This window comes from Spermophilus citellus (genome assembly GCF_964194105.1).
Source record: "Spermophilus citellus genome assembly, chromosome: X".
NCBI lineage: Eukaryota > Metazoa > Chordata > Mammalia > Rodentia > Sciuridae > Spermophilus > Spermophilus citellus.
The window spans coordinates 120,064,295-120,088,559 of NC_138190.1; the positions used below are offsets into that span (position 1 = coordinate 120,064,295).

The following is a 24,265-nucleotide window of genomic DNA, read 5'->3' on the forward strand; positions in this document are numbered from 1 at the left end:
TGTGTTATTTTATCTTCTGCTCTGTGCACAGAGAGCAGGTAATCAGCAAAGCTAATCAAAAATGCATTCATTACCGCAGAGCAGCAGTGGGTGAGAGCAACTGCAGCTTTCACTTGGCAAATGGTTTCTGGACTGGCACAATCCAGTCTCCTCCGTAGCTCTTTGGCAAATATTTTGCATCCCCCTGCCCTCCTCCCTCTCCCACCATCCCAGCAGTCTCTGCCATGCTCAACTCTGCTTCTCCATTAAAGGCAATCTAATTCTTACACTTGACAATGTTTCCCCTCAATCACCATAATGTTGCTCTGTAAAAGCTGTTTTCTGTCTAATAAGTCTTCTGAGTATTTTTATAATCCTTTAAAGGTGTTTCTTCACTTGAAAAGTACATTTTTTTCTTTGTTTTCAAAACAGGAAGCCATTTCTTGCCAGGGCTAAACAAACTTAAATGCTGACAGATTCTGAAAATGCAAAAGCCTTTCCTGCTTTCCCCAACTTAGCAAAACTGACTCTCTCAGAATCCTCAGAACCCAAAGCTCAGAGAGATCTGTGCTAAAATATGCTGATAAAGAGCTGAAGTGGTGATAGAGCACTTGCCTAGCATGTGCAAGGCACTGGGTTCAATCTCCAGCACTGTAAAAAATAATAAAATTAAATTAGAACATAAAATGTGCTGCTGGGGCTGGAGTTAATAATACTAACAATAACTAATATTACTGAGCATTTATTACATGATAGGCATGATTCTATGTGCTTTATCTCGTTCAATAATCACAGTAGTCTTAGAAAATATGGATTACTATTATGATCCCCATTGTACAGATGAGGATGGTGAGACCCAAGGAGATCAAATAAGTCCAACCCTAGTCATGGATGGGGTATACTGAATTCTGACAGAGTAGCTCTTGCTCTAAACTATACCCCCCATTGTTTTGATGGAAGAAAACCAGTGTATCACTTGTTTTGCCTTATCCCCTCTTAGAGATTACCATTCAGTAAATAACTCTTTTCTAAGGCACATAAACACTATACGCTCCTCTGAAAAGATTAGAATATTGGGAACTTGAGAAAGCTAAGTACTTCTTATTTAAACTTTGGTAAGAGAGAAGTTTTGAGAAGTAAATATCACCAAACAACATCTTTTTATTCAAAGGGATATGCCCTCTAAATTACAGGAGACTATGTTTTATTTTTAGCACAACATGTAGAAGAGCATAAAAATGACAAAATAGCCAATTTTTTACTTGGCAAAATGAATCACTTCAGATTTCCTTTAAGTGGCATGCATCTTTCCTGGATCTAAAATAGGACCCAATTTACCTAAATTAATTTTCACTCAAAACTTTAAATGCATGCCCATTGCAAAAAGCAAGATTTGCCCACATTGTAGGGTACAGAAGCAAAACTGCTGACGTCCATTTCCACTTTGTCGGCATTTGCAACCCAGCTTCTTATCATGCTGTGGCCAGCTACAGACCTAGTCAGCCAATTTCCATGTTCTTGAGAAACAGGAAACATTATTCTCAGACCTTCAATCTTCTCCATTGCCATCTGTCCCTTAATGGTAAAATAAAGACTGATTCCCACCAAGTACATTGTAGACTATACCAACCTCTTTTGTCAACAGAATACTGTTAAGAAGAAGGAAACTATAGGTTAAATTTTGACAGTGAGGAGGCAAGAAAGGTTAACTTCCTTTCTCCTTCCAGTTATACCTTCCAGCCTTCTCCACCATGCTCTGCACTTCAAGAGGCATTGTCCTAAGCATAAGATAGGAACACTGCTCTCTAATAATATGCCAGAATTAATCACCCAGACAGATGGGCATTGAGTCTCTTCATTTTTAGTCCATCCATGTAATCAGAAACTGTTTCTTCTTTTTATTCCTCCTGGTATATTTACCATAATCTCAGACAGAACACCATTGGAACTTGCTTTTGGCTAAGAATTCAATCATTGATTTGAAGAAGAAGCACTTAGCATGTATCATGTTTCAGGCATCATTCTAGATGTTAGGATAACTGAATAAAAACTTTAGATATAAAAATAGATATCATTCAGAATAATTCCATAAGTTTTGTTCTTTGGTCTGAGTAATATATGGAAAGAACTGCTTGAAATACTATTATTACCATAATCAACAACTACACTAGAACTACTCCACCAATGTTTCTTTCCATAACACATATTACAATAGTCTATAAGTGTTGTATTATATAAAATAAAAGAATCCCTGCCCTCTTAGAGCTCACATCTTAAATATATTTTTAAAATTAAATGTCTATTTAGAGTGAAAATACATAGAGTTACAGTATATTCTAGTATCAAAGAAATTGGTACCCTCAAGTTTTATCCTGGTTAGAAGGACTTTATAGTGTTTTTTTTCAAATAAAAATTAGTTTGGAAATGTAAACAGACCATTATTTTAGTATTTATCAATCACATGCCATTAATTCCAAAAATATTTTGAGGTAACCTAAAATAAAAAGCACAGAAGTTTATTGCTTTAATTTGTTATGCATATATCAAAAGCAAAAGTCAAATAATACATCAAAGGAAAAGTGTTAAGTTCAATATTCAAGGTCACTGTGGCTTTCTACTTTGGTAATTTGTCTGAAATTATTGGAAACTTCCACAGAGTGGTGGTAATAATGCCTTCACTTATAACCACATCAGGATAGGCTGCAATGGATGTGAGTTGCCTGAAGTGAAAACAAAGTGTACTTCTCCAGTCACAAAATTTTGTTCATCAAAATCGTTGCAGCAGAATTCATGATTACAGCTCTTAATTTTATGAGTTTCTTTAAGAAAAATTAGATCTTAAGTGTTCCCATGTAAGCCCTCATTTATTAATTGGTTCAGCATACTTTTTATAGAGAAGTCTCTGGTATAAGCTTTATGCAAAGCATTGAATCTTGTTGACTATGGGGATACTAGTAGTACTTACCTCAAAGGGTCATAAGCATTAAATGAGACAATACATCTATACCATTTAGCAGAATACCTGGAATGAGGTAGAAAATAAATGTTGGCTGTTATTGTTATCATGACCATTGTCTTCTATATAATTGTTATATTCACCATTGTGATCAGGAAAAAGTAAATTAATCTGTATATACTAGAAAACTGAGTAAAGAAAATTCTTAATTGGGAGGGAGTCATTACTGTCCCTTTAATGGCAAAATGTGACAAATGTTTTAACTCTTGATCACAACCTTAAGAGGGAGAAGAGGCCTATTTTGGCTTTATTTTTAAACGCACTGCTTCAAAAAGACTTTCCTAGTGCAGTGCCTCTGGATATAGAATAGTCTTCTCCCTAGGGAATTCAATTTGAGGTTTGATAGCAGGGCAGGTAAGGTCAGTAGGACCACCTTTGGCCTCTAGACAGATATAGTGATTTCAAGTGATTTTCTCTCTCTTGTAATAAGAAACTTCTGGGATTGGAACTACCCACTAAGGGAGGCCTGGGGAAGCAGTGAAGAACTGTTTGCAACCTCCCTAGAGGAAGCCCTTTTATGTCCTTTGGAACCTGAGGGCCCTTAGTGAATGAGCTTTCTCCCTGGGGCCTACAGTCAAGAGCCCAGGGAATGTAAGAGGGAAGTACTCCTTGCTAGCCCATTCTCCTCTAGGTGAGGTACTGCCCTCATGAGCATGCCCTGTGTAATTACATAGGGTCCTATTCTAGAAGAGCCCATGATTTAATGGTTTAGTATCTCTGTCATGGAATTCCTAACCATATTTGAACAAAGAACCTAACATTTTCATTTTGCACTGAACCCCTCGAATTGCATAGCTAGTCCTGTCTGCCCTGAAGAGTTTCTAAACAATGGGTGAGCCTTATTCTTAGTCTCCAGACTTCCTGATACTACTTAGCAGAGCCCATCTGACTTTCTACACTTGAGTCCAAATAAGTGATCCTGGCTCAGTAGGAACCAGCTTTCTGCTCCACCCTGAGCACTGAGGATACCTGAAGAAATATTTTCACAACTGCTTCTTCCTCTTCATTTGTATTTTCTCTAAACTAAAACAAAGCAATAACAATAACAACAATAATATTTCTTAAAGCACCAATAACTAGTAACAGGCATTGTAGGTAATTTGCAGTAAATTAAAGCAAAAGAGACAGCATAGAAATTAGAAAGTCTGGGCTTCTGAACTGGATTTGAGGAAATGACAGGTAACCTGCCCTGACTCTCTTCTTCATCAGTGAACTATTGGTATAGAATGTCTAGAAAGCAAAATCAGTAGAAATATTTAGAAAGTTCAATATGACTGCAGCTTATCAACTTTCTCAACCTGAATGCCACAGTATTGAGTGGGTTGTATTTGTGATCTTTCCCCCTTCTCTGTCCCTTCTTCTTCTGTCTCTAATACTTTCTGTGATTACAATGGAGGTTTCAGATTCCTGGTATAATACCCATGGTTTTGAATAGGTATGCATAAATCATGTGGTTCTTTTGCATTTGGTTCTTATACATTTTGTTCTGAATGCATAAGAGTCTGGTTCCTCAGCAGTGACACCATTGACATGTGGGGTTGGATGGTCCTTTACTGGAGTGGGGCTGCCTTGGGTTTTGTCAGAGGTTTAGTTGTATGCCAGGCTTCTACTCACTAGGTGCTTGTAGCCTCCACTCCCCCAAGTTTAATGATCAAAACTGTTTCTGAACATTCCTAATTGTCTTCAGGGGATCAACATCACATCTGATAAACACTGCACAACAATAGTTTGCATCCTAAAGGAAAACTCTGGTGAATATTTTGGTAAACCACACAATTCCCCCCAAATATTTGCTCACATTCAATTTCCTATTTTTAATGTTTTTATTAGTGCATTATAGTTACACATACTATTTTAGTTCATTTTGACATATCCATAAATGCATGTAACAGAGTTTGCACCATTTCAATCCTCAGTACTACCCCTTTCCCACCCTCCCCTTTGACCCCTTTCCTCTATTCTATTGGTCTTCCATTTATTTATTTATTTATTTATTTATTTATTTATTTGATACTGGGAATTGAACCCAGAGGCACAATCAGCATATTATCCTTATATATAAAACTGAAATGCCTGGATTTTCTTAAAGTAGGGCATATCTGTATTTCGAGACAGAAAAAAAAAACACTGATTTTAATTTTGTGGGTAATATCCCAGAAATGTGTAATATAGTTAATATGCTTTTCTTTTCCCTCAAAATAATATTATGTTTGTGAAATTGACATCACAGAGATTTAACAGAATATGCCCAAACACACAGATCATGACAGATTAAACTTTAAGAAAATCATCAATTGAAACTCTTCTTTACGAATTAGCCACAGGCAAGTATCCTAAAATTCAACTGTTCCCAGTTATCTTTTTATTTCCCTAAATACTCTAAATTTTATTTCAAAACAATAAAACTAGAACTTCCTACATCTAAAGGAGTGTTAAAATACCTTCTTCCTCAAGATGGCTAAAGTCAAAAAACCCCAGCTGAAAAATTAAGAAGCAGAAATTAAGTGATGGGAGTGACAAACCAGCAGAGAGCAACCATATAAGCCCCATGTGACCACCGCTAGATAAATCATACGCATTAACATCCAAGCTGAGGTACTTTTAAGAGTGAAAGGGACACCGCTAATTACTATACTATACCAGGACACTGAGCGTAAGCTGAATGGTTGTGGGTCATCAAGGATGTATTGTCATAGATCACTCATAAAAACACACTACTGCCAGAATCCTGCTGTACTAGTTAGCTATTGCTCTGTAACAAGATGGCCCAAACCTTGGTGGCTTGAAACCACCATCATTTGTCATTTTGCACCCATCTTCAGGTTGACTTGGGTATAGCTGATTTAGACTGGACTCAGATGCACACCTCTAACAAGGATATAGTACCTGGGCCAATTTTGCCTCTTACTTCAGGTTTATGAATCAACTGGAGTGGCTCTACTCCATATCTTTCATGTTTCTTAGACCAGCAAACTAGCTGATATGTGTTTCTCTCATGACATTGACTGAGGTGAAAATGACAAGCATAAATGATGAGGTTTCTTAAGACACAAGCTGGATTTGGTGTATTATCATTTCTGTGCACAAGCCATAGGCCAAAGGAAGTCACATAGCCAAATTAAAGGGCAAGGAAATAAACCACCAACAATGGGACTATGATAAATTTGTGGATTTGGGAAGGAGTGAATAATTAGAAAACTCATTCAATCTAACACATGTGCTTTACCCATATCAACCCCATTATCACAACCTTCACAAATATACAATGTCAAACATGGGAAGAAAAATGAATTTGCCTCATGTGATATCATCTGACATGAAGCTAATTCAGTCCTTAACATCCAAATATGTAAGTTTCAGAATTCAGAGTCAATTTCCAATTTTCATATGTACTCAATAAATGGAAATTTGTCCACTTGAGCAAAAAACATAGCCCCTCAAACAACTGGCACCCAAAATTCCTCAACATCTCTAAAACTCTAAGATCTATTCAAACTGCAACCCCCTCTCCAAGTATAGCTGGAGATAGGGCTAGTTTTAGGTTGAGGGGTTAATTCCCCCTGCCCCGAATTGCCTATGGTGTTTCACGGTGACAGTTTTTAACCTTCCCAGAGGGATAAAAAGGTATATATTAATAAAAATGTCAACAATATCATCTCTGGGATATAACCTGGAATAACTCACAATAAATTAACACTTCCCATCAGAGAGACATTGCAGCTTATAAGAGTGTCACTTTGTGAGAAGTGGGAGTCCCGAAGCCATATGATTTCCATCTGCAGTTTTCAAGCCCATTCAGAGCTACCAAGAGATAATTACTAGCTAAGATGTACCCATCCCAGCAGAATATTTTTGTTCTCTCACATCCTCAGTCTCATATTGTGAAGGAGACTTTGGTCTAGTGGATAAAGCCCTAGAGGGATAAGAAATTTCATTCCCCACCACTTGACTGTATGACTTTGGGCTGCTCACTTACCCTTTCTAACTACTCAGCTTCATAGTATAAGAAGTGACACTTTAGACCCTGCTTATCCTGAGAAGGATGTAAGGAGGATTCACAAAGCCTTATCTGAAAGGTTCTGGAAGCTTTTCTACCCTATAGGAAAAAGAATTATTCCTATATTAATTTCTCATCCTGAACTCTCAATATAATATGATTCTCTCAAAAACAAAACTAAATATCAGGCAGATTCATCTTGAACTGAATTTAAGGGGCTGCATTACTAAGGTAACAGAAGGATCTAACTACTGAGCAATCTGACCCAGACCAAGGATAAGACCATTTCAGCAAGTCATCAAAGTCCTATGGACCCATCAAGAACAAATTATTGCTGCCCAAGATTCTCAGAGAATCAGAACTAAGAATGGCATTTCCTGGTCTCAAGATTGCATCATGAATAGTCATATGATTTACTTTGAACCAAAACAAGATGGTGTGATGAATATATGAAACCAAGAAATACTGCAACTATTTTGCTATCATGAGGGAAACAGAAAGGAGGGAGGAAAGGAAATTGGGTCCTAAGTGAAATTATTGAATTACTGAATCTCATCTATTCTCAAGCCAGCCCTACCTTTGGCCCTTCCAGGTATATAAGCCAATGCATCTCCATTATTGTTTATACTACTTTTAGTGGGTTTGTTTTTGCCTGCAGCATGAAGCATCCTAATTGATATAGGAGCTGAAGGGGTCAAAGCATGGTCAGTAGTTCTGAGGGTGTTTAAAGGAGGCAGTGTGAAAGTGTTTAGTCCAGGGAGGAAGGTGGTACAAGAGGGGCATTAAAAGTAAAAATAATAATAATAACTGTGCCTCCATATAGCTCCTGGATATGTCTTCAGGGCAAAAATTAAGTTCTAAACACCCTTATTATGTAAAAAAGGGATTTTAACTGAAGCTAATTTGATAAATAATTGCTCCATTGGCCACTGAACTTGGTATGACTATCTACTTCAGGAAGTTTCTATAGATTCATTTCTGGGCATATTAAACCCAAATTCATAAGACTTTCCTTCTGACTCACACATATACTCCCACCAGAAGCAGCTACAACTAGGCCTGTACTTCGAATTTCAGTTCCTCAAGGCTGTGGATTTATTCAGCAACACCAAGGCTGACACATACATTAAGGATTTTTGAAGAGGTTTCTGGAGAGGTGATATATAATAGAGAAAATGGGATGATAGAGAAGTAGGATGGTGGACCCAAGCTTTCTTAGAGATCACATTGAACCTTAATTAATCATCAGAAATGGCTGAACTGTAACATTGTCAAAGAAACTGGGAGTAGAAATGCAAGATGCAGCCATAAAGTAGTTTTATTCCTTTGATTGGAGTCTAGGAAGTTTGGCCAGTTTTTCTGACCCCAAGATATCCTATCTTCTCTCTTTAATCATTTGGGACTGAATCTGGGATATGAGAAGTACCTTTTTTTAAATATTTAAACACCCTCCTCTGTGCTGTCACAGAACCTGGTGCTTACTGTTTTCAGATCACTTACCATATTGCATTGTCATTGCCAGTGAATACATCTGCTCCTTCTCTGAACATGAAATTCATTGAAAGCAGAAATGTGACTTGCTTCCTTATATCTCTAGTGCTTAGCACAGCCTGTCATATAGCAGGTGGTCAATAAATGTTTGTTGAAGACTTCAAAGTTTCAAGTCAAACGATGAGGAAATTATCTTCCCATCAGGCAAATGATAAAATATCTTGGTTTCATCATCTTTAAAGGATACAGAAGTTATCTTCCAATAAATCAAGATTATTTCTATTGCTATTTTCCTTATTTGAAAGGTATCAAGTTAGCAAGAATGTGATTCAATGTATAATATAGATCTCTCTCCAAATTTCACTGGCCAATGTTCCTTTCTGCTTATCCAAGTGCACCTGTCCTAAACCTGAAACAAGCATAAATCTCAGGAAGAGAAATGCTATTTTCTCATTTCAATAAAACTACAATCACTTATTATCTTGCTATTTATATTATATTATACAGCTCATTTAAAAGTATGAATCAGGGGCTGGGGCTGGAGCTCAGTGGTAAAGGGCTTGCGAAGCACAAGTGAGACACTGGGTTTGATCCTCAGAACCACATAAAAATAAATAAATAAAATAAAGGTCTAAAATAAAAGTACAAATAATAGATCCTAAAATTAGAAGGTAACTGTGAATCCAGTGGGGGATGTCTGTTAACCACAGAGGGAGAGCTAGATTTGGGGCTTTGTTGGCAAATTCTTGTGGCTATAATGCTACTAGTATAATCTCTAGCCCCTTGTTGGAAAATCAGAGATGATGTTCAAAAAGTGTCCCATGGCTCTCTTGGGTGAGGGATAGATTCCTAAAGAATTTGCATGTATTATACAAGCTTTTCAACCAACAGCAATATGCTTAGTCTACCACTGTGCCCCTGCTGGCTCAGATGAAACTAGTCCAACTCTGCCAACAGCTGCCACTGACAGCTAAAAGTTGAAAGAGTGGCAGCAGATGAAAGAGGAGGAAAAAAGGTAGTGGGCAGGGGAGGATGAAAACAGAAGGGATGGGTGGCATTTACAGTGATGGCTTCAATGGAGGATTTCCAAGTGCAGAGGCACTGAAATGTCCTATTTCCTCTCATCATTTGTTACTGACCCACTCTCATTATACTTCAAGCCAAATGACAGGGAAGATGGCCACGAATCTCTGCTTCCACCTCTTCTCATGGCTGGCCAAGCATATATGGAGACCTGACTGCTTTCAGGAGTGAATTGAGGTGTGTTAAAAGGTACCCTCCCACTGTAAAATATATTATTCACCTACTACAAATCAAAACTAAAATCTCCTTATTGGAATTATTGCTTTGGGTCAAGGCATTGAAGGTTCCTATTAAAATGCAACTATGTTATCTAAAAGGAGGAACATATAGTACCTGGCACAGAGAAGAGACTCTCTAAATGTGGCATTTTTAATATTAAATTGTCATTTCCTGTCATTAGAACTTTAGTAAAGATTCATCTACCCAATCCTCTCCAGTCTCCTGGGGCTCTTGAGGAGCTATGATAGGAAGATATTTATGTAGAACACTAGCAAAGATTTGGTAGCTGAGTCTGAGGTTGTGAGCATGGTGGGGAGACGGGAGGATGACCACATAAGGAGATTTTGGGAAGAAAGGGAACACTTTTAAAAGGAAAGAAAGAGGAAATGGAGTTTGGAAATTAAAACTTATTGATTCTTCTGTGAGTCAGACACTGAATTAGATGCTTTCATATCTGTTATTTTATTTAATCCTCATAATCACCTTGTAAAGAAAGAACTAATAATATTCCCATTTCAAAGATGAGAAACTTGGAAACAGATTAACAATATTGCTCAAGGTCAAATACTGCCTGTAAGTGATGGAATTTAGATTTGAACCTGGATCTGCTCCTAAGTCTATGTTCCTGACTGATGCTATCTCACTCTGCACATGTCAAGAGGTAGTCAACCTCATCTCTGCTACCCTTTTGCCCTCATTCCCTTACGTTGGAAGAATGAGTTTTCTCTGGCTCCCAAGTTTCTTCCTCAGTCCTAGCCATGGACTGTCAAAAGGAGATAAAACATTTCTATGAATGATGCAGTAGAAAGAGACTTGCATTATCAAAACTGATAGAAATTTGGGAAGAGCCTAGAATATTTTTCTGGTTGCCAAAGCATTTTGAATTCCTTTGTCCCAGGCTCCAGCCTATGACTTGCCAGATTCAAAGTTCTGAAGTACTCAATGATTTGGCTTGGTCCCTGGGCCCCTGTCCCCTATCTCCTGCCCCATGTGTATCAGTTTGGTGTACACTGGCATGAAGGACTCATTATCTAATTAGGCTAGGAGGAGAGAATATGAAAAGGACAATAGCAAGTGTGAGGAGAATAAAATCTGTATTTTATAGAGTAGCTGTGGGGTAGGAATAAAAGACTTGGAAGATAAAGAGGATTATTTTTTCTCACCACTGGAGAACATAGCTAGGGAAAGGAATAGCCCAGGAGGTTGGAACACAAGATGTTTGGGAGGGGACCCTTCCTCACTGAGATCCAGACTAGAGTGTAAAACTTTATAGGCTCTTTCCTCCCTTGAGAGCAGAGAGAGGAAGAGTACAGGAGGATGAATAACCTCTGGAGTCATCACTCAGGGGCCTAGGTTGCAACATCCAGAGGCAACACCAAGGAAGCAGGGCAGCTAAGGACAGTTTCCTCCAACCTTAACTTTCAGTCCCCACCCCCACCCAGCTCATTCCCACACTTCTCTCCTTAGTCGGTGGGACTGAGCGTCCTTTTCATTAACCTTTTAGTTACCATCTCTATGCACGTACTTTCTTTTCCTATGCCCTCCAAAGCAGTCAGTCCTGCACTGTCCATCAACTACTCCCACCTCTCACAAACCTGCCTTAACACTCCGATGTGGGGTGCACACCTCCCAAAGCTGCGGGGATGGGGGTGGAGGTTGTTAACTGGCCCTTGGATCTCTGCTGTAAAAACTGAGCGGCAGAGACCAGGCATGCGCAGCATCTTCGGGCGCATTGTGATGGGAACTGCTTCTCTGAGTCTCTACAAAGATTCCGGAGTAACCACTAACCGCCCCCCAAGACCCCCCTTCTTTAAGACAGACACACAAACGCAAAAGCAATGCAGCTCTTTTTAAAACGAGGGCTGGCTGCATCTCGAAAGCCTGGTCCACATGAGGACTGGTGAATTTCTATTGATCCCATCTCCGGTGTTGACAAACGCCAGCGCCTAGGCTTTGCAGTCCGCGGCTGCAGTTTGCAGTAGAGCTAAGCGGTGTGCGGCTTTAATTCCACGTCAGATCAACTTTGATCAATATCCCCCTACCGGCCCAATTGGGAGAGCCCAATTCACCGGAGCTGAGCCTTTCGCTTTCTCCTTCTGTTCCCCCCTCTTTAGACCCACCATCTTCGGAGGGGGGTGTCTCAGGTTTTCTTTATAATTTCTTTCTTATTTCTTTATCTCTCTCCTTTGTTTTTTGGTTTTTGTTTTTCAGTGTTTTGTTTATTTTGTTTTGTATCTTAGGTTTTTATATTCTCTCTCTCTCTCTCTCTCTCTCTCTCTCTCTCTCTCTCTCTCTCTCTCTCTCTCATAGGGAGGGAGACCGCTTTGGCGAACCCAGCTTGCAGCCAATGAACCCGCCTTCTAGATTGGTGTGAAGACAGAAGTGAGGTGGGGGGCGGGGAGGGGGTGTGAGAGATCCTGGGAAAGAGATAGGGAGGGAGAGGAGGGAAGGAGGGAGGGAGGGAGGGGGAGAGAGAGAGAGAGAGAGAGAGAGAGAGAGAGAGAGAGAGAGAGAGAGAGAGAGAGGGAGGAGAGAGGGAGGGAGAAAGAGAGCAAGGAGAGAGGAAAGAAGAGGAGGAGGCGGCGGCGGCGGAGGAGGACTAGTGTGGGGTGGAAAGGAAGAGTGAGCGAGAGCAAGTTGAGGGGAGGGGGTGTAAGAGCCGGTGAATTCTTTTTCTTTTTCTATTATTATTTTGACGACTCCCGAGTTGCGCCCATGCTCTTGTCAGCTTCGTTTTAGGCGTAGCATGGCCAGGCAGAAGAAAATGGGGCAAAGCGTGCTCCGGGCGGTCTTCTTTTTAGTCCTGGGGCTTTTGGGTCATTCTCACGGAGGATTCCCCAACACCATCAGCATAGGTAAGCGACAGCGAGCCAGCCAGTGGGGCCAGGCTCTTCTGCATCAGAGACAACTGCCCCGGCGGGGCTACCGCGGCCGCGCGGGTCCCCATCCTGCATGGTCTGGGGATGGTGACTGGGGATGGGGACTGGCAAAGATCGGGGGATCTGAGTCCCAACCAGCTGGCTAGTCTGGGGAGTGCTAAGGATGAGAGAGGGGTCTCCTGGGGCTGATGGGGACAGCTGCCCGGTTTTCCAGCTGGGAGGAGCAGGGGAGATAAGCAGAAGGTTGGGATGCTGCAAAGGGGCAAAGAGTCGCGGCTTTTTAGCTTGCTGCTCTGGACTTTGCCATGGCGTGAGTGCAGCCACTGGAAGTTGTCCCAGGGTGAAGCTGCCTGTCTGGTCGCGTCAGGGCGCATAACCGGGCTGAGGATCCCTGTCCCGCGTCTTAGGCTCCAGGGAAAAAAGGCTAGTGCTAGGGAATGTGTGGAACCCACTTTGGGTTCACCAGACCCGGGCAGTAGCCAGGTTGGTGGCGAATGGGGTAGGAAGTGGGGGTGAGACAAGGAGCTGAGCGAGCAGCGAAGTCACGCAGACCACGAATTCATGAATTGCCGCTGTGTCTGTCTGGAACCCAGCTCTGGGAGCCGGAAGGGAGTTCTCTATGATTCTGTCTGTATTTATAAGTCCAGAAGTTAGAATTGTTGCCATTACTGAACTAATCCCCTGTATTGTCATGAGGGAGGTTGGCTAATAGAGAACGGGATGGAGCAGCAAGAGGAATAAAATTGTTTTTCTTTCTAACCTCTCCCTTTACCCCGGTAAAGATGAACCAGCTGTGGGGATGGGGGTGGGAGTAGAGTGTACGTGGGGGAAGGCTACCGCCTAAGAACCAATTTCCACTCTTGGATGCCTCGTCCTATGCCAAGGCAGCCCCCTCTTCCCTTTCTTCCTTCTCTCCAGCCTCTTCTCTTCAGTCTAGAGAAACCAGGTTTCTCTTGGCTGAAATCTGAGTTCACAAGTCTGGAGAAACACACAGGTTGAAAACCAATCCTCAGTTGCGCATCCCAATAATACTTAGAGGTATCTGGTACCTACTGTTCCCCACTTTCTAACTCGTTCTAGGGTCAGGGGACACAAGCCAAATCTCGGTTCTTTTTGCTTATAGGTGGACTTTTCATGAGGAACACTGTGCAGGAGCACAGCGCTTTTCGCTTTGCTGTGCAGTTATACAACACCAACCAGAACACCACTGAGAAGCCCTTCCATTTGAATTACCACGTAGATCACTTGGATTCCTCTAATAGTTTTTCTGTGACTAATGCTTGTAAGTAGATCTGCTTTTGCTCCCTTTGGGACCTTGGGAACCTCATTTGCATTTTGCTTGTGGTGCTGGGGGTCTGCTGTGTGCTGGCTGGTGATTTCCTCAGTAGACATTTTAGGGGCTCTAGTCAATTCTGGTTTCATGTTGCATAAATCAACCCCGGAGGATTCTGCTGCAGGGCTGAAAGCAGTGGGCAAAACTCAAGGCAGTGGACAAAACTCTGTTGTGAATAACGTTTGATGCAAAAGTTTCATTTTCCTGCCTGCTAAACTAGCGTTCCTTCCCCCGCACCCCACTTTTTTTTTTTTTTTTTTTTTTTGGCTGGGGGAAAAGAAAGAAAAAAATAGCACAGTTGTTCAGGGAAATTGCTTCAGATGGGATTTAAAAAAGAAGCAGCAGCAGTTTCTTGATTGAGTCAATTCAGGATGTACATTATTTGAGTGATAAAGCTAGTGACTGGCAAGTAAAAAGGAGCTAAAACTGACAATTGCCTAATATGTAAGAACCAAAATATGAGGAATTCCACCAACAAGTGACCTTGAGGGACATATCAGGCTGGTTTCCCTGGCCTCTTTCTGTCCTAGACTATCACCTTTCTTACTGAGAGAGCTCTGATAGGAACTGATAAGACTACAAACTGATTGCAAGTGATGAGTGCCTGGAAAACTGAAAGGCAGGGAGAAGACAGTTCTCAGGTGAATATTTGAAAAGCTAGTTCTTTTTCCTCTGGTTCCCCCCCACCCCATCCCCCAGATCCCCTGATTGTTAAGGACAACACAGTTTCTAATTTAGAGCAAGAGGTTGAGGGGGAGACTGAAAGGAGGAAAACTGAATATCAAAGGGAGGAATTTCATCAGCCCTAAAACCCTTTCTGAATTCCATAGTTGTGTACCATGATTATTCTTGTGTAAAGGAGGTATTTTAAAAAGTAAAACCATGGGAATCCAAAGGGCTAATAGCCTGCCGGACTAAAGATTTTACTTGAATGGAATGTTTTGTTAGAAAGACGGAGAATTCTTCATCTAAGCTTATTTCACTAAAAGTTTCACAACAATGAGGCCAGTGATGACACAAAGCATGTTTTATTTTTATGACTGGTGTACTTTTTTCATATTTCTTTTAAGGGAAAATGATACTTATGTTTGGTCAGGTGAAACTTTGTATATGACTTCCTTCAAATTCTTCTGTCTCAAAAGATATGTAATTTCCAAAACCTGTTGGAAGAGTCTCCAAAGGCACAGGTTCCCTGGATTTGAAGATTTGGACTAAGGGAATGGAGTTGAAGTATTCTTCAAGTAATGTAACAGTTATTAGTGCTGAGAAAATTTTAGCTGAAGGTACAGATTCTTTTATATATGTGTTCCCAGATACACTGTATTTGACGTTCTTTGGCTTTCTGACATTGATAAAAATAGGAATTTATTAATTCCAGCTAAGTGTGAAAGTTACAAAATGTCTGTCTATACTTTGCATATTATTTCAGTAATCCAGGCCTGTCTCCATAGCATTTACAACACACATCTGACTCTTAATCCTGCAGCACTGTGGTCTTGTCAAGAGGTTGAATCTCAAGTGCAGCTTCCTAAATATCAATTAGAACAGATTTAAAACCAAGTACATGAAGCTACCAGCATTTATTATCATGTTGTTAACAAATAATATTTATTTCATCTCCATTCAGTGTCTTTCCACTGACAAGGATTAGGATAAGGGAGTCATTTAACTTCTCAGAAATGAATTGATTTCTGAAGTTTTTGGTCCTGTTCTTATGATTGAACCAGACTGAAATCTGCCAGCCTAGGATCATTGGAACGCTATCCAAGGAGCAATCAGGAAATAATACTTGCCATGTGAAAAATCTCAAGTTTGGGAATAAGTAATCAGTCACCCACATTCGTGTTGAGTTGCCTTCACATCTTACCTCTCAGGGCATTAAAGGAGCAACCATGGAGAAGGAAAACAAAAGTTCAAAATTCCTTACCCTAAATCCATAGCACTTCTACTTATGAGGCTAGGTTATGGCTAGGGGCTTGAGAGTAAGGAAGAAGGGGTGTGGCTCACTGTGCAACAAAAAACACAAAGCAAAAAGATGACCTTGACCTTAGTCATGCCAAACACACATGTATGCATGTACAGACACTCACCACAGATGGAAGAAATTTCTAGAAACCAGTGATGTGTATCCAGCTGCCTGTTGCACTCTCAGACTTTACAGCTCAGAAGACAGAGGAGGAAAGCTGTCATCTTCTCTGGTCCCCGAAACAGTCATGTCTGAATGTCACAATCTTTGAAAGGGTGCCAGATCTCAAATCTGTCTCTCAGCAGCTGCTGCCTGGTAGCTTAGTATGAGAAAAATGGCTAGTCCAACCATATAGTCTGAGTGCCGAAACCAATGATTTCAAGGGGCCAAGGAAGACTTGGAAGTATCTAATCCTCCCCTCCACCTGGCCTTGATGATTTTTTTTTCTTGTATAGGTAGAGGTTAAATATTTCAGGTTTGGCATACAATTCTAGTTCGGTACTAGAACCTGGTGATGACCCCAGATTCTATTCCTCCAAATAACTACCTGATTGTGCAGAGAAAAGCCTCTGTATCTTCTGGTCTGCTCTTCTCTGGAAGCCTAGAAAAATTTAAGAAAACCCCAGATGAGTCCAAATCTGGTCATCTGCCTCTTCTATCTGATGTGATATAGAAGGGGCTGTTGAAATTTAAAGAAACTTCCCCCTACAGCCATGCAGAATTACTAGTTTCAGTTTCCCCTAGCACTATAATTGATCTCTTCTCATGATCTTTTCTACACCTTCAATTCTGAGGCAGGGACATACTTTTTAGGGCATAGGTTCACAGGTAAACAGATACACAAAGAATAAACTAAATAAAAATAAAATAAAATGGTAATAACTTCTGTGAGTGCCCCATCCTCAACTCTCCCTTTGTATTGCCCCCCACTCCCATAATGTATTCAGAAGGCTCTTGCAATAAATCCCAGGCATTAGTTATTTAAAGACTCTTATTCACCAGTAACCATTTTTTTTTTGCACAAGCCCCAAGAGGTTTGCTTAAGACAGACTCTAACTTCATTCTGTGCCTTAAGAGGCCAATAAAAGCCTCCCTGGCTTTGAAAGGTGGTTCATTTGGGATTTCAGCTCAGGGGTGAATTGAAGTTTATCAGCGAGACTCATCTGATTTCAAGCACATGTTCCCATTTCATAGGAATTAATAGTTTGATGCCTTAATTTTCAATTTAGCTTGATAAACCCAGAAAGAAAAATGGTGAGAATATTCAGGTTTCAGGATACATGCATACATAAACATATATAGATACCCATACCCATGTGATCAGTATGTATGGTAAGAGATGCAGACACAAGTAAGTTAGTATCTATTCTTTAAAAAAAATTGGATTTGATTATCCTTGGGCTTTGGGGGCTATGGAAATAACAAGGGACTGCAGGGTCCCATTGCATGGCTTTGCTGCCCTGGTTCCTCAGGAAATGTCGTCGATTCCCTTGAAGTCCCCTCCTGTGTCTTACTGCTGTGCACTTGTAGTGCACTCCACACTACACCGCCCCAGCCTCTGCAGTGTCAGCTCATTAGCACACAGATCTCATATTCCCTCTCCGCACTGTCATTGCAAAAATTGCTGTTGTACACCTTTACAGCCAACAAATGTGCTCGTGGATTACGCACTGTTTGCAAGAAGCAGGAAAAAGGCAAATGTAACCTTAAAGGTTATTCACCATGGAATTGTGCTGTAAACGCGTTGACTTAAATAAAAATCTGTTGATGGAGGTGCAATGGTGATGGTGGGACTGAGAGTCGGACTTAGGAGTGCAAGCTCTAATGGAGCCCCAGGCAAAATCTCTTTTGCTGGCTAAACTTAACCCATCAGCAGGAAATTTTTATTCCATTAATTTTTTCAAGCCATTTGAAATATACCTGCTAACCGAGAACACGATCTTTTTATAACTGAGTGCATTTTGCTTCCAAGTGTACTTACCGGAGACAGGTTTCCGTCTCTTGCCTACAGAGTCACAATCTAATTATCTAATTATTCTAATTGCCAGGATCCATTTAACCATTTAGGTCCGTTTGGGAAGGAAATGTCTCCCTTGATCCCATGCTCTGCAATTTGGTGAATTTTGTTTTGTTTATTTGGGTTCTGTTTGGGTGTTTGTCCTTTCCACTTAAGCTTTGGAGCCAGGGTGAAGATCCCAGGATCACAGCTCCTGCTCTCAAATAGATCTTCACATCCTAGCCAAAGTCTCCTCTGGCTCCACCACTCCCACAGGTTCCCCATCTTTGTGCCTTTGCTGCTCTCCCTCTCTCCTGTCAGCTGGCCATTCTTCAGTAAGCTCACTAGCTTAGCCCACTTCTCAGCCCCTCTGGCCAGCTGGCTTAGCTCACTGAAGCATGAACAGGTTGCCTCAGTGGTGCCAGTCAAAGATTTAAGTCACCTTCTCACAAGGTTTATTATGGGTTTTTAAAAATCTATTTTTTATAGGGGGAGGAGGAAGCAAGGTGATGCTGTTCATTTGGGTCATAAAAGTAGATGGCAATCAGCAGGCTGTAAAGGTGAGCTTCCTGCAAAGTGTGTTACCTCCTATACAAGGCAGCTTCCCACCGATCTACAAAATGGGGATGGGGGAAAATAGAACTGTTTGAGGGGAAAGAGCAAAGATTATTATTTTGTTCTGTATCTGTGCTTACTGCAAAATGGTCCATGATTTTTATTCCTCTCTGGAATTTTAACTTTTTTCCCTAAAATGAAACTAGTTTTTCAAAACCCCCTACTTTTGCCTGTGTAGAAGTTGTTTTCTTAATTCTGCATTTCCCTCCCTAGTTTCTAAGACTGAAAATAATAGGAGCTGGTTCAGATTTTCATTTTATGTTTTTGACTTCTGATATATTTTAAAATTTCATTGTTCTGGGTAGTCAGAGGTGATTGGCTGGTTATAACAGATTGAAAAGTAAATGAAGCTGCTGAGGTGGTATTATTTGTCTTCCTTTGTGGACAAGAAATTTTTCATTTTAATACAATCAGTTTAAGGATTAAATGACAACATGAATTTTAAGAGAGGGCCAGAAATTTAGAAGGTAGAATTCATAGCTTTGGGGGAGAGGAATAAACATTCTCACCAAGGTGATTTACTTTTAAACTTCTTAAATGGGGGCTGCAAAAATATGTAAAATCTCATGAGACTTGCTATCTCCTATGAAGGTCAAGATAATCATCTGTGTACTTTACCCACTCCATTAAAAAATCAAGTTTTGACTTTATTCTTTTGGCTTTGATACTTTGGTCTAATGAGATGAAACGTCCACAGGAGGGTGTAATTACTGCCGCAGGTGGGGACAATGGTTAGTTTTCAGCAGGAGTGTAGGAGTTGTGCAGACACAAAAGAACTCCCTCCCTCCTCAGGGCTGCTCAGGAAATGTCTGGGCTATAGACACAGAGCTGCAAATAGCATCAGCCTCTGTGTGGGTTCAGCCCTGAACTACCACAGCCACCCACAAAAGGGGTCAGTCCTTAGCAAAAGGTTAACATGGACAGAATTTGTTTCCCCCTTGTTCTATCTCTTCCATTGCCATTATTTTCTCCTGCTCTGTCTGTCCAGTTCATGCCCTTTTCTGGGTCTCTAACTACCTACTCACTAACTAGCCCCTGATTCAGTTGTTCCCAGCACACTAGACCTAAATCTATTTTGTGTCAGAATATCTCTGTTCTTAGTCCATCCTCCTCAGAGACTGCATTCACATTTGGGGGTGACAGCTTTTTAACTAATACAGAAACACAGATGAAAGTGACAAATGAAGGATCAATATACCTAACAAGGAAGCATTTGCTTTGAAATCAGCGACCATGTGAACCATAATATCTCAATTTCAAGGCAAGATTCTTAACTGGGGACATCCCTGGATATGATGCTCAGAGTGGCTGTTCACACTTACCCAAAACAAAAGTTAGCTGGCTTTAGTCATGGAGGACCTTTACAGGCCAAGGTAAAATACTAGCTACCCATAGTATGTGAGTACACCAAAAGCACATGCAGGTGCAACTTCCCCATGGTAAACCTAAAAGTTTTGAGGGTAATTTGGGAAACAGCTAAATTTCACAGAGACTCATTTTATTGGAGTCTATTATAGTATCTGAAGCTACTTTGTAAGCACTGGCAAGAAGTGTAGGGTACAAAAGGATGGTCATAGGAGGGGAGAAGGATAGTAAGGAAGTTAGCCCTCAAGCTGAAAGTTTTCATTCCCTGGGATTGCATATGGAATGCCATGTTTTATGAAGCAATCTCTCTCACACAGACACTAAATAGTAGCTCTAGACACATTTGCAAACCTAGCCAAGAAGTGTCTCCTCTTCATTCTCTCCATCCCTCCCATGCCTTGGCTTAAGCATACATTCTGGCTTCCCTCCTTATGGAAATAACCAGCATACTCTCTTCTGGATTTTCATTTGAACACTGATGAGAGAAATATGTGATTGCATCCTTCAGTCCAGACCTTCCGGCTCCTCAGTTTCCAATTGTCACAGGCTTCTTAAGCAATTATCCACAACCCAATCATCATTTGTCCTTATGTGGAGGAGGCAGGGGAGCAATGATAAGAATGAGAAGAGGAAACACAGCTAGTAATGATCCCTCAACACTCTGTGGCACAATTCAGTGTAGAATAGCACTCCTCAACCTTTCACATGCACACGGATCATATGGGCATCTTGTTAAAATGAAGATTCTGATTCATTGGATCTTCTGTGGAGCTCAAGACTTTGCATTTCTAGCAAGCTCCCCAGTGATGCTGATGAAACAGTCCAGAGCAGGAAAACTATGATCACCAAAGGAAAGGTTCTTTCAGACAAGCTTTTACCCATGTTCATACCTTTTTGCCTTCCAAAGAAGGTTCTATAAGAGACACATTTGGCCCATTCTGACTTAGAGATATCTCTATCATATTCCCAACAGCCTTGTATCCATGTCAGGCAGGTAGGTGGCATGATTAGATGTCTAATGAGAGCATTCACTTGGAGTTAGATTTTATAAGGAATGTAGAGGGGAGACTAGAAGGCAAGCTGAGAGAGGAAGTAGCTCATGAGTCAGGATGACAATATCTTGGCTTCTTGCCACACCCCAGAGTACCCCTTTTAGAAACAACCTGCTCAAGAGATCTGAGGTTGGCCTGTGGTTTCTACTCCCTTTCCACTTTGCTTCTCTGGGTCAAGGAATGCCAGAAGGAGATATGTAACATCTGCTCTTCAGCTGTCTGACTTCTCTTAAACAGGGCTAGAAAAAAAGAAGTACAACACAACTCATACCCCATCTGGTCCTATAGGATTCTAAAGAAGTGACTCCATTTTCAAGGCCTGTGCCAGGTACTCATTGATAAAAAGGAAGAGAAGTAATGACACTTCTAAAATATTTAAGCTAAGGACTACTCCAGGGATGTCATTAAAACATTACCCAGTGTCATTTGAAGCCTGCAAAATGGCACTCAATTTCCCTGAAATATTATTCCCTGACAGTTTACTATTAGTCTGAAATTCCACAAATCAATTTATTTGTGTTACTGTACTGAAAACCTGTGCTAAAATGCAAGTGTACTATCTGGAAGGTAATGAGTTAAATCCTTATCAGCCATTAATATTTCAGCCAGAATTCTCTGTTCAGCCAGAATTCTCTGTTCAGATTACCCTGCAGAATCCTCAGAGGGGACTATCCAAGACAGGTAAGTGACCCAAAATAATACATCTGCTCAGGAAAGTGGAACATCAAATGGATGGTGAACATTACAAAGGTTACTGGAAGACCCCTGAGGTTGAGAAAGGGTCCTTGAAAAACACTTTAATGCACTTTATCTATTTTTCAACATTTTATCTCATCCATAGATAAATTCAGGTACTTTATTCTCTAAGATCTTAGCTGCCATTCACCATAGAGTTGCTTTTGACCCATCAAGTCATACCTTTAGAGTGGTAGTAGGCCTGCTACCTGTTTTACACATGATTTTTTGCTGCAATAGATAATCTGAGACTCAGCAGTCTCCAGTTACTGTGGGAAATTTTCAGAAGTAAAATCAGTTTGTGGTGAGAATTTTTTTAGAGGGAAATCACATGGAAATGGAGGGAGACCCTCATTGTTATACAAAATTATATATAAGAGTTTACGAGGGGAATGGGATAACAAACATGGAGGGAAATGAATTTCAATAGATGGGGTAGAGAGAGAAGATGGGAGGGAAGGGGAGGGGGGATATTAGAGGATAGGAAAGGTAGCAGAATACAACAGTCACTAATATGGCAGTATGTAAAAATGTGATGTGTAGCCGATGTGATTCTGCAATCTGTATTTGGGGTAAAAATGGGAGTTCATAACCCAATTGATTCTAATCTATGAAATATGATTTGTCATGAGCTTTGTAATGTTGTGAACATCCAATAAAAAAAATAAATAAAAAAAAATAAAAATTGTTGTGATCAAAATAGTCCCCTCTGGGGGTGAGGATGTAGCTCGTGGTACAGCATTTGCCTGCTACACATGAGATCCTGAATTTGATCCCCAGAACTGTCAAAAAAAAGTACTATCTCAACTGTCCACAGTTGGCTAGTCTACCTCACCAATTACTCTTTGCAACCAGTGCCCTCATATTTGCAGCTTCCCAGAAAGGGGTCAGGCTACCAGCAATGCATGAGATTAGGACCTTGCCCACAGAGGGATAAGTATGTGGGTAGGAGTGTTGATATAGGTCTCTGTATGGGTTAACAGCCTTAAAAATTTAAAGTATAAAGGCTAATAATATTCAGTCAGCCAGAAATTCCTATAGATTCTCAAAAATCCTTATATTTCATTGTAATTTCCAAAGCTACTTGTTGATTAGATTAGAACAGTGTTTAATTGGACCAATTGCATCAGAATCACCAGAGATGCTTATTGCTTATTATATGAATTCTTAGGTCATACCCCAGATATATTGAATCAGAAAAGAGAAGGATAAGCCTTTTTAACAAGCTCTATGGGCTATACTAATACACAATTTGGGAATCACAAATTTAATAAACTCTGATACTACAGAGATTTGCAAATTCAGATTGAATGTTTATTGAGCACCCAGTAAATGCTAGGTATTGTTCCAGGTACTTTCACATATATTGCTTCTGTATGTAAGTGAGGTGCTATTGGCCTATGAAAATATTAGTGAGTTTGGCTCTCAGGCTGGAAATTCAAGCCTTGAAAGATCTGATACTTACCTCAACTCATGGTCCCTGAGAGAAACAAAGCAAAAATGCTCTTTGAGATGCTAAGTAGAGACAAGGGAATGTTTTTCATTTTAACAATGCTTCTTTCCTTCTTTGCTTGTTAGCTAATGATTGGTCCTTAGCTATGCTATAAACTAGATGTCATGGTAAATGCCAAACCATTTGTTAAAAATAGATATATAGCAATTGGTTCACATTGCATTCATTGTGCCTTCCTCCCCATTTTTGCTGTCAACAAATTTAAAATCAGAACTGAAAAATAACAACTATCATTCACTGAAGCTATGCCATGTGGAAGATACTGTGCTAAGCATTTTAGATATCTTCTTTCATGGAATTTTCACAACATTTCCAGAAGGAAGGAACTCACATCCTCTTTTTATAAAAGAGGAATCAGATATGGTTCAAAACTGTATAAAAGACTAGCTCAAGGTCACCCAGTTAGCCAGCTAAGTAATAGAACCTGATAATTTCCTGGCTCAGTTTCAATTGGAGTTGACATCTCAAATGACCCTAGGAGCCAGACAGATCACACAAATGTGGAAAATGGACACATGTGTCATAATAGGGAGTAGTGAGGTCTGTGGCAATCTAGAGAGTCTATGTCTCTATCTGAAAGCATTCAAATCCAATTTTTTAAAAACTACTATCGGACAAACAGAACATTTGCAACAGTACATGAGGTGACTTGGATGCAAGGTGCAAATGTTTTGGCTACAGTACATTATACTGCCTTTCCCAGTTGAGGGAAGCTCTGTTAAGTGGTCATTATAAGTACAAAGAAAAGCTCTTTTCAGTAAAAACTATATTTTTTACTTTCTCCTCTAAATGTACCATCAAGGTATCTCAATATGATAGAAATCTTTCCTTTGCACACATGCTTGTGATCCTACATACATATGCAGTTTTTCCAGTAGCCTTCCATGGCTGAGTGCCAGTTCAACTCTAACTAACCTTCCCCAGACAGTGCTGAAACCTATAGCAAGGTCAGAATGCTGGCACAGGGTCATTAGCAAGTGCTCAGCAGATCAGAAAATGTGCTTCTCAGAGGGCCTACTTTGGGAA

General features: G+C 40.4%; 1 protein-coding gene across 1 annotated transcript in view; it reads left to right on the forward strand.

Moving 5' to 3' along the window:
* Positions 1 to 12,384: 12,384 nt before the first annotated feature.
* The window catches only part of GRIA3 (glutamate ionotropic receptor AMPA type subunit 3), a 272,552-nt gene continuing 260,671 nt past the window's right edge, over positions 12,385 to 24,265 (forward strand). The window contains exons 1-2 of the mRNA XM_081278184.1: positions 12,385 to 12,640; positions 13,788 to 13,946. Coding sequence (XP_081134310.1) covers positions 12,532 to 12,640; positions 13,788 to 13,946 — 268 coding nt within the window. The 5' untranslated portion in view covers positions 12,385 to 12,531. The remainder of the gene's footprint in view (positions 12,641 to 13,787; positions 13,947 to 24,265) is intronic.